The sequence below is a fragment of the Malus sylvestris genome, chromosome 4, assembly GCF_916048215.2.
Source record: "Malus sylvestris chromosome 4, drMalSylv7.2, whole genome shotgun sequence".
In the NCBI taxonomy this organism is placed as follows: domain Eukaryota; kingdom Viridiplantae; phylum Streptophyta; class Magnoliopsida; order Rosales; family Rosaceae; genus Malus; species Malus sylvestris.
In genome coordinates, this window is record NC_062263.1 from 7,286,613 (window position 1) to 7,298,496 (window position 11,884).

At 35.1% G+C, this 11,884-nt stretch overlaps 1 protein-coding gene across 1 annotated transcript; it reads right to left on the reverse strand.

Annotated features, from left to right (window-relative positions):
* Nucleotides 1–1,395: 1,395 nt before the first annotated feature.
* Nucleotides 1,396–2,643, reverse strand: LOC126619409 (ethylene-responsive transcription factor ERF039-like). The gene has a single exon (XM_050287777.1). It carries the CDS (start codon nucleotides 2,641–2,643, stop codon nucleotides 1,771–1,773), a length of 873 nt encoding a protein of 290 aa, XP_050143734.1. The 3' UTR covers nucleotides 1,396–1,770.
* Between the last annotated feature and the right edge of the window lie 9,241 nt (nucleotides 2,644–11,884).

An 11,884-nucleotide genomic window follows, 5' to 3' on the forward strand; every position in this document is an offset into this window, starting at 1 on the left:
GTTTGGTCTCGGTTTAGTTTCAATTTTTTTTTATTTTATCAATGTCGCACACTTAAACAACTGATCTTACTATTCATCTACGGTCTTGATAGTAATAAAAGCAAACCAACTTTTATCTTATCTTTTCTGTAATTGGTAACGCTGGAACAAGCAATATGACAATGACTATTATCTTGTCTTCACTGTACATTAAGGTAGTCTTGTGTACTATGCCAATCAAATGGGGAATTTTAGCAGAAAGCATCAGAAGGAAGTTAGATATTATCTACCAATTTCAAAGCCACATGGTTGCCCATGGTGGCATTTACTTATTATTTAAGAAGAATGCTAAGATCAGTTTAGAGACTTAGGCTTAGGTTTAAATACTAACATAAAATGATATCATTTTAAGTGTAAATGCATTCGGATTGGATCGGTTTTCAGACCTCTAAAACCGAAACCGAACTAATAATTTTCGGCTTGGTTTAGTTTTCTTTTTTCGGTTTTTGGTTTTTCAGTTTCGGTTTGATGTTCGGTCCAGATTTTTTCAGTTTTTTATTTTTTGAACCCACCCCTAGTCGTGAGCCCGCTGTTGCAGAGCCAAATCACGGGTCACTTGCTGAATGATTGGCACAACAATAGTCGTTGGACTTCCAATAGACTAGTCATCTAGATCGTTGGATTTCAAATAGTAAACAAAAATTGAAATAGTTATCGTTGTGCCACGTGGCACGAGAAAAAATGAAAAAAAAAGAATATTTACTTATTTCATCCTATAAATATTCAATCATCTATTTGGTTCGCCTTTTATTTTTAATTAATTATGTTTGTTGTGATGCTATGCTTTGTTTTGCATTTGAAATTAAATTATCGGAGTTAAACAAAGAGTTTTCTTTTCAAAGAACAAACTACAAAGTTCACACTTAAACATTCTTACAAGGTATAAAAAATAAAAATAAAATTATATTTATGTATGGTAATAAATCTTGTCCTTGCCAAACAGATGGAGTTGCACAAAGACAATCACTTTTCAAAATGCGATTAACATGCCCTTGCCCTTGCCTGCAATGAGTGAACTTGCTCTAAAGTATCGTCATGCTTCACAAAAGCTGCATATATGCTATTTCCCCTTGAAGTTTTATAACAATGAGTGTCCAAATTTTCCACAATGGGAAAATTTAGAGTCAAATATCTCAAGTACCCTTTCTCTTTACTTATAAGTGATAGGATTTGAGTTCAATTCTCGTCAAAGGGGAATTTGAACCATATTATTGCTAGGTCATTATAAGGATTAGCCCACTCCTACACCCCTTAGTATAGATAATATCGTTTATTAAAAAAAAAAAAAAAATTCTCAAGTACCCTAACCGAAAACAGAGCAACTTTATAGCATATATGGAACAAGGCCAAGTAACCTTATTATTGTAATTATGAGAGGCTCCGAACATTGTTATTTACCTTCATATATATTTACATTGTAATATTGACACATTAATTAAAAGGATACATTATTCATGTTTTTGACAAAAACTAGTAGGCATGGCCAATATTCCATACCCATACAGTAGTAAATTTATTAATTAAGCTGAACTTGTAGCGACATAATCCCAAACCAAACCTGTGGAAATTGAAAAGTTGCGCTTCCTGATTTGAGTAACTATTTGGACTTTGGAGCAGCAGCAAAAGCAAGCAACATATATCAACTTTAAACAATTAAAACTTGCCAATTAAGCCGCTGATTTCTTCAATTCTTCGATGCATGTTTTTGACCCATTGTTTCTGACATCTGAATCACTCCCACAAGAACTCCGGCTCTTCATCAAACCATGGCACAGAGAAGCGAAACCCAGGATCACTGTGATGCCCAACATCTAAAAGCAGATCAGGAAGGTCAAAAAACATGTCATCGTTGTAACTGTTTGATGGGGAAGTTGATGATGAATCATGAGTACTGCTGTCATGAACAGCTTGGCTGATCAGCTCTGTTTCGGCTTCCGCTTCTGCTTCAAGGCTGCTGCTTCTGCAGCTTCTAGTTGGGTAGGTACTTGCAGCTGCCTTGGCAGCTGCAACTTGGATGTCCTTTGGCAAGGCGGAAGCCGGAACAGGAAGCTCTTGAGCCAGCTCAGGGAAGTTGAGCACCGCAGAGCGGCCTTTGATAGTAAGAGCGGCGACATCATGTGCGCGAGCGGCCATTTCGGGGGTGGGAAAAGTTCCAAGCCAAATTCTTGACTTCTTTCTTGGCTCTCGGATTTCTGAGACCCATTTGCCCCATTGACGCATTCTCACTCCCCTATACGTTGGTTTATGAGGATGCCTCTGCTGCCTCCCATCACCATTAATGCCATTGTTAATCTTTGCTTTCTTCTTACTAATTTGATCATCATCATCATCATTAGTAGTACTAGAAGTAGTAGCTTTCTCATGACCATCAAGTAGTTGTAGTTGATTTGATGATGACGACGACGATGATGATCTCTCTCTAATTTTTTGTGCCGGAGATTCTGCAAAAGGAGAGGTGGTAGAATTCGAGTAAGAAGAAGATGTGGTCTGAGCCTTGAATTGTTCTTCTTCCATGTTTAAGTAGGTAGAAGAAGAAAGAAGAAGAATGTGGTAGAGAGCTCTTAAAATAGGGGTATGGGTTCTTCTCTTATGATTATTACACATGAGAAATGGTATGTCATATATATATATATACTTAAAAGCGGTGGCCAAAGTACAAAAGACTACGAACACTGTTCCATTCTTGACCTCTGACCAGTTATTTTTGTTTACTAACAAATTACAGATATCCATATACGCGTCAGTCTGTAATTTATCAATACAAAGAAATGATTCGTAAAATATAAGCAATGCAAATCAAATGACGGAGTGAATTGAAGATAAGTCAAAAAACAAAGAACAAAGCTTGCAGACTCAGGCTTCGGTGTCCCATTTGACCATGACCAGTCATTTTTAAGAGAACAGCGATGTGCACCGAACTCATTGTCATGATGTGGTATATGGGCCTTTTCAATCAAACTACAATGTTCTCTTAAGTGTTTTAAGATTTAAGCCCCTTCAGTATTTTGTTATTTGCTTAATTCTATTTTTATTTGGACTTCTAAGGCTTGTAGGGTTAAGTTTCATTATTAATAGCACGTTTTGGTATTAGGGTTGTTCTTGTTCTTTCAAACTAACGTTGTTTATTATTTTCTTCGTCAAGCTGGGTCAACAAGGAGACGAGTGTTTTTCAAAGAGTAGATTGTTAGTAATTTTGCAGCCCCATGTTAATGTTTGAATGATGTATGGTTTTGCATCATCTTTTATAGTGGCTTTGCATCTTTGGCCTCTCTCCCACGTCTTATTAAAGAAAGTAGGGCATTTAGATGTGCTATTTATAATTTAATTGGTTGCAACTTTACACTACTTAAGGAGGTGGGCCGTTCAAATAGTTGCTTATAATTGCTTCCCCAATCCCCAAGAAAACGTTTGTTTTTATCAAGCCACGAATTTCACATGGAAGCTGGTTTGAGGTGTTTTTGGCTTCATTATCTGGTCTTTACCATATGGAGCTTTCTTATAGTTACAATTATCTTAACTTCGAGCTGGTTCACTAATTAATATTGATCTCTCTCCGTTGATGTTAAAAGTATGTCAAATTTCGTTCCTAACCTCAATATATAGAGTTCTCTTCGATACATGGAAATCTAATTTTCCAACAAAGACATATACATGTAAGGATATTTGTAATTTGTTAGTAAACAGACTGATGCGTATATGGAATAATCGAAGTCCCATGAATAGGGCAAAATGAGCATGCTTTTGGGCGTAGCTCAAGGGATCGGTGGCCTAAAGTGCTTCATATTCCTTGAACTGTTGCACACAAATCTCCACACAATTGTACATGTTAGATGTGACTTGTTAGCGATTTTGTCTCCACAAAGCCTCATCACATAGTGCTACGGGCTACGTAGCTGAAAGGATCAGTGACCTCGTTTAATAAGTACAACACATTCCCTGAATTGTTGCTCGTGAAGTTCCATATAACTACACGAATAGTTAGTGTTTTTTCATGACTCCACCGAGCATTATCATGTTGCGCTATAGGCTATGCAACTCAAGGGATCGGTGACCTCATTTACAAGTGCAGACAACTTTCTGGCAGCGTATGTGAGACTTCATCGTGTCACACGCTTTAGCCCTTTGGGAAGTACAAGATCTCATAAGCTCAGTGTGCACTGCCCATATAACCTTGCCTCAATCACACAAATAGGTTCTCATGTTAGACAACTTTTGTTCGAGCAATTGAAGTCAACAACCAGCTTAGTAGTGTCAGGGCCACACGGTCAAGTGGCAACATCGCACAATGAACTCGTAGCTCTATGTCAACTAAAGTTTCATGAACATTCAAGGAAATTAAAGGCTTTTTAGCCAAAATGATCCTTAAATTTTGCATGACTCCTCACTTTGATCGCTGAGATTTGAAATCAATATAAGTGGTCCCTGAGATTGTCCACCATCAATCATTTTGGTCATTCGGTGAAAAATTATGTTAAGTAAGGATGAAAATGACAAAACTACCCTCAATTTAATAAAAAAAAGGTCAAAATATTTGACAAAATTTGAGGGTATTTTGGTCATTTTATCCTTATTTTATGGAGATTTTTCACGGAATAACCAAAATGATTAATTGTGGACAAACTAAGGGACCAATTATATCGATTTCAAATCTTAGGAATCAAAATGAGGAGTTATGCAAATTTCAAAAACCATGTAGACTAAAAAGTCGAAATTAAATAACGAAGATGGAGTAAAGCGAAGAAAGCAGTTTATTAAATTTCTTGCAAATTGATAAACTGGCACGAATAGCACTTTCATGATCCGCGTTCTCGCTCTTCAACTACTCATTCGCCTTAGCAACGTCTTCATCGACGTTCCGCATCTCATTGAAGTCCTTATTCAAAAACTCATTAGCCAGGAGCACGCCCTTCAACTCCTCATCCTTGGACTCAAATTCAATGGCAGTCTTCTGAAGACAATTGATCTCATTGGTAGAAGTTATAATTTCCTATATATCCTTGGCATAACAAGCAGAACGAAGCTCATAGTTGATCTTCCTCATCTTGGATTTTCAACTGGTACAATTCTTTATCTTCTATGCAGCTTCCATTGATGATCGAAAAGTAACAAGCTTAAGCTTCGGATCCTCATTCTCTTGACAATCTGCTTCCAGCTGCAGAATTATTAGGAATTTGTATTGGTGTCGAATTTATTTATCAGCAGATTTGTATGCACGCTTCAGTTGGAGAATGATTTTTCTAGCATTCTTCTTGTCTCCATTCGAACAACTTTGTTCCTCCTTGGCTTCTTTGTACACATCACTTTAACTACTTTGTCTGCATTCGAGAGATGATTTTTATTATAGGAAAACTAATGAAAAAGGCTGAAAATTTTGAGTTTTAATAATAAGGACAAAATAAAGGGTAAAGTGAATAGTACCAGATTTGACTTTTTAGTGTAAAAATATGGTTTTTCGTTAAAGTGAGGTTTTTCGTTAAAGTGAACAGTACCGTGGGCCTTTCATTAAAACTCTATTTTTTTTTATCTCATATTTACTGAGAAGGGAATATGGTTGCGAATATGTAGTTTAGCTAACATGGGTTTGCCTTCCACAACTTTGGCGTGACATGACTCCTGACTATCGAAGGTTCTCATGTCTTTGCATTCGGATTTTCTTAAGAGCTATCTGATAACCATTTCATTTTTACTTTTTTGAAAACTGAAATATTGTTTAGTAACTATTTTTTCAATTTTCAAAAAAATGATAACTGAAACCTACTTTCTTGAGTTTTTAAATTTTGGCCCTTGAGTTTTTACATTTTGATTTTCAGTATTCACTTTTTTTTTAAACTAAAAATAATTATCAAACAAAATTTCAATTTAAAAAAAAAACATTAAAAACTAAAAATGGAAACGAAATTATTATCAAACGTCCCTTTAATTTCCTTGGAATCCAAATTCAAATGAGTGTGAGATGCAGCTTTTTTTAATGTACCTTACATTTTCAAATTCTCTTTATTACGAGGGGGCATGGTTTATGTAATGGCTGACAGAGGCAGACTTGTCTAAAGGACCAGCTAGGCTATAGTAGATAAAAATTCAAAAGGAGAAAAACAGCCATTCAGTTGGAAGGTTTTGACTCGGTATATATGTCAAAGGGAAGAAAGATTAGTTCAGCCCAACCCACTTTGTAATCCTGGTTTCATCTCTGCTCTTTGACTACCTGTAACTTTCTTACAATGGTTATTCACTTTTCTCTCTTAAAAAGTTGGTCATTTATTTTATAAGAATCAAAATTATGATCGTTTAATATATTGAATTGGAAAAAGAGAATCTCTCTCATAATATTCAAATATTTATGTCCAATTTGATTCCTATATATCGGAATCAAATTTTATTTTTCGACCCATTGTGGAACGCTTAAAAATCAATTTGAACATTTTTTTTGTCTAATTATTTTCTTTAAAACTTTTCGTTGTCAGAGTTTATTAATAAAAATACATTCAAACCTTACTTTCAACATTTCATCATGAATTATTTGTTCTTATTTACCTAATTTGTTTATCATTTGTGTGTCTGCAATATGGTTTCTCACGTCGTTGATTTGATTACAGAGCTTGGCCTAAGTGTTCAAGATCTCGGTCAATAGTTTAGGAAGGATGGATATATAAAATTAGGTATTCAACTGGGAGTAATACTGTTTCTTTTTGTAATTGATTTGATTTTTCTATACAGTCATATTTATTCCTAGGGTGAGATGATAATATAAAGGAATATAGACTCAATTACACACCAAAACTTGAGAAATTTTTATGTGTTATCACGTGCTTTATTATTTCACGTGTTATAAGATAATTAGTAACATAATCTATATATCTTGCTTTCGAAGTATATTAATAAAAAATAAATACATGTATTATAAATTTAAATGAATTAGTAACACTATATAATGATACTTTTAGTACACCAAAACATATCTCCCCAGACCCTAGTCTTGGTCAGCGCTGGCTTTGTGCCAACTTTGCCTAATGAGTGTAACTACTTTTATTCCTGGGATATTGGATCTTCTCTTAACCCATTGTTGACTAAACAGCAGAACGATATAAAAGTATTTCATATCTGTTTATTTTTTCCAATAATATGCTGAAAATTAATATATTTCAACATTTTGGCTACAATGCACCTACGCTGGGACCTCTATTCGAAGTTTAAAGAATTTTTTTCTATATATATATGTGTGCGCGCGCGCACGCTTGTGGATTTGGTCAGTTTGTCAGGGTATTGTGCTTGTCCCTTGCACCCAAGTTCGAATTGTCCTTCTTTCACTATAATAGTTTTGTCTAGTTAAAAAAATTCTTAGGCTTTTTAGCTAAAATTGGTCACTGAGATTTGAAATTGATAATTTTTTCATTGTAATCTTTTTAGCCAATATCAATGTGGACGTAGCCCAAACCTTGGGGTGAACCACGATACATCTTGTGTTATTTACATTTCTTGCAGATTCACGATCAGATTTACGTTATTCCAAAACCTCCGGTTTTGTGCATCAACAATTGGGATCTTTATTTAACATAGTTTTTTACTAAAAGCCTAAAATGATTGATTGTAGATAAACTCATGGACCACTTATATCGATTTCAAATATCAGAGACCAAAGTGAGGAATTATGCAAATCTCATAGAACATTTTGGTTAAAAAGCTAAATATTTAATACATTCAAACTACATGAGTATCTAACTACTAGGGACATTTTTTTTTTCTTCAGTTAAAAAACATCGGAATGTATGGTTGGTAACTTCTAGCTCTAAGTCTATTTTGGTTGATAGTTTGGCAGTAAATAGAACATGTTAGATGGCGTGACCAAAAAGAGCGGTTTTCCACATTTCCTCCACACATGAAACATTCCAGAATTAATTCATCAGATGAGATAGTACTGCAATCATCAAAAGTGGAATGTGAACGAATGCAAAAAATAATCCGGAAAGTGAAAGTTACCAAACATTTCAGTCTTTTAGCCATTTACTAGTGGGGTTTCAGGTTCTTGATAATTATGATTTGTTCGTTTAAGTTATAACATATGTAGATAAAATTTTAAATTCTCTTATAATTAGGGGTGGTATTGGTACAATTACTGTACCAAAATTCATGTACCAATTATCATACCAAATTGTTGGTATGATAAAATCTATTACCATTATTGTGCCAAACTTTCAGTATACCGAATTTCGGCATGCCAAATAGTTCGGTTGGCATGATATGGTAATGGTAATTACCACTTTGTTTTGGGCCATTCTCTTGGGCCAAAATTTGATTTTTTTTTCCAACCCAATTCAAGGCCCAAACGTGTTTTGGCCACTCTCTTTGGCTTTCTAAAACTTTTTTATTTAATTATGAGAATTTTATAGATATTCATTTAAGAAACAAAAAGTAAATAGATGGAATAATTGTTGAAAGAATCCAACATCCCTAAAAAAAATAGTACAAAGATTCCTAAATTTCATCTCTACTTTCTTTAAAATTGTACAAAATTAAGTTGATAGACGAAGCCATGAAGAAAGACATCCCAATTTGATGAAGGAGAAGATGAGATGGACTACGAAGAAAGAGAGAGAGTCGCCGGAACAGGAGCAACAGAGATGAAGCTGATGGCTAGATGAGTGAAAAGATGAAGAGTCGCAGTGCAAGAAGGCTTAGGTTTTTTTATTGGGAAAGTAGAGGTTAGAGGGTGAGATGATTGGATAAATGACTAGGAAAAAAAATAAAGTGCAAATATAATGATAATAATACATAATTATATATATAAATGAATAAATAAATGATATAATATTAATAATAGTGGTACGGTACAGTATACCACTGATAATGGTTTTGAATACCATTGCCATACTGACAATGTATGGTACAGTACAAATACCGTACCATTACCGATGGTACAAATTTTTTGGCACAATTTTGGTATGGTATGGTTGGTAATTCGATTGGTATGGTAATTTGGCAAAAAATTCCACCCATACTTATAATTATGAAATTTTTTTTCGAGACGGGCATGGGTTGGGGGGTTTTCGTGAACATACTTGATATCTTAATAGATCGTATCGTGTCAAACCCATTAAAATTAACGGGTAATATAACCTGTCTCCTTACCCATTAAAGAATATATATTTTACTTCAATAAAATAATCAATTGAAAAACGTTATACTAAATTAGTATCTACATACCACTTTGTCATTAAAACACATTTGCCCTTCATGTGTTACTGTTGACCCTAAAAACTACTAAGCTTACGTGGCATGCAAGCCGAGTAACTAATAAGCTAACTACGTCATTCGGTTATGTGCGGGGCATGCCAACTCACCGGCCAAGCTCGGCCGGGGAGTAAAATATGTTGATGTGCCGTTGGGCGCGCTGCTGACTTCTTGATCTCGCGACTGCTACCGAGGAAGGAACATGTCTCGGCCTTTAGGTTTTAGAGCCTGAAAACAAGGTTGCTAGTTCTGCAAAGTTCAAATATCAAATTCGACTTTCAATGTGCCGAATGTAGTAACCTGTAACACCTCACTTCGCTGAGAAGGCTGATGAGATGACCTCTACCAACAAGGACTCAAAAATCCTTGTCGACCAAGACTTGGATAAATAACCAGTCGGTCTCGAAGCAGTGATGTTTATCCAAACTGAAGATGCTCATTGATCAGCTAATTCTACGGCTCCAGTGTTGTTTATCCAAATTGAAGATGTGTTGGCAGGAAAAAAGAAAATAAAAATCTCAATGTTGTTGAGAAGTTTCGCGTATAGCGAGAGTTTGCGCAGGGCAGTTTGTGTGTTGAATTGGAGGGGTTGAATGTTGCCACTACCTCTGTATTTATAATTAACCAATAGCCCTAGGATTGCCGTCGTAAGTTACAAAATAATAGGAATATCCTCTCAAATATGCATGATCCTGCTTGGCGTGGCCTTGATGATTTCATAGAAACCAACCGAGACTCAAACTCTCAAAAGCCTAAGCCTACTTAGACTGTATATTGCTAATTATCCCAAATAGCATTTCTCAAATTGTGGTGGCGCTGTAGTTGTACAAATTTGAGTTATAAAAGATTATTAAAAAGTTTATTGGTTACCATTTATTTCATGAACATGAACATTTTTTGAAATAGCTTTAGTCTGATGTCCATCATTTCATTTCATAAACATTTATTTCTTAGGGTGTGTCATCTACAACTCAGTTTTACTTCTCACACATCATTTTAATTTTCAGCTATCGGATCAAATAAATTGAAGAAGATCAAATGACAGAAATTAACATATGGTGTATGAGAAGTAAAAAGATGTGTGTGGATAGGACACCTTTTATTTCATATATAATTTTTCTTTCTGCAAATTTATGGTAATTTTTGTCATTTAATTCTCCAATGATTTATAGTATTCAGAGACCACAAATAGAGAGGATTGTGTAAAGAGAGAAAGTGAGCGTGTCAATATTATTTTTCAAAAATAAAATAAATTTATTATGTACATTTGCTCAAATACTGACAGTCTGACACCATCATAGAATTGCGAGGTAAAAGTTGCAAGTTTGGCATTAACATTTGGTCATCCTATTTATTGACTTATAATGATGGTCTAGTACTATAGTTTTGTGGTATTGCGGAAAAAAAGTTGAAACACTTTAGGACAATTTCAAATAAATTAGTTGTTGAGAATTGAGATGGTAAATTTATGAAAGAAGACAGGTGAGCCTAGGGCTGGGCATTAAAAAAAAAAAAAACCAATTGAACCGCCCAAATCGTATCGACGGTTTGGTTTGGTTTTTTTTTTTGTTTTAATTTTCGGTGGTTAAACCAAACCGCACCGACCTTAATCAGTTTCCAAAATTCTTAGGGTGTGGTTAACCGAACCAACCTACATATATTTAATTTTAATTTTTTTAATCATAATTAATATGTGTAGTAATATAAATGGTTAGTTATTTACAAGTTACCATGTTTCTACCACATGATTAGTTTAAGAGTTCATTTCAAGAAGAACTGGGGCACCATTTGTGTTTTTCTTTTACCAATCACTCATATTGGTGCTATGTTCTATTGCTTTTGAAAGAGAAATTTATTATGTGTTCTCATCTTTACACAAACTAAAAACCAATTCAAACCAACCCGCCACATTCGGTTAACCGACTTGATCGATTTTGGACCTAGCTTGGTCGGTTTCGGTTTGCAATTTTGGTCAAACCGACTAGGTTGGTTTGGTTTCGATTTTGGCCCAAAACTGACCCAAACCAACCTGCACCCACCCTTAGACCATCTCCAATGGTGACTTATAACCTAAAATTCCCCCCCCCGGCCCACCCTAAAATCCACTCCAACCCATGACCCAAAATTAACCTAAAACCTAAAACTCATTTAAGGGTCAAATACTGGCCCAGTTTTAGGCCACAAAGCAAAATGGGCCCCACCAACTGAGACTGAAACTAGGGCTGTGAAGCCCAGTTCCCTTTCCCTACTCGCCTACACGCTGCACACGCTAGGCATTTTTAGAAAAGCAACAGCCCCACGTGGGGGTGTTCCCCCACTTGTCAGTGCAATAAGTAGCCCAACGGCTACTTTTTATAATCCAACGGCTACGTTTAAATGGGCCGTTGTTTAATCCAATGGACCAGGTTCAAATTTTTTTTTTTAGTTTTATATTTATGTATTTATTGAATCCAACGGCTTAGATAGTATATAATCAAATCTAACGGTCCAAATTTAAATCCAACGGCTAGAATAATTTTTAAAAATTATTTAACTTAAAATTCAACCAAAAACTCTATAAATACCTATGTATTTGTTCAAACATCCACACAAAACTCACTTTTCTCCTACAATTCTTCCA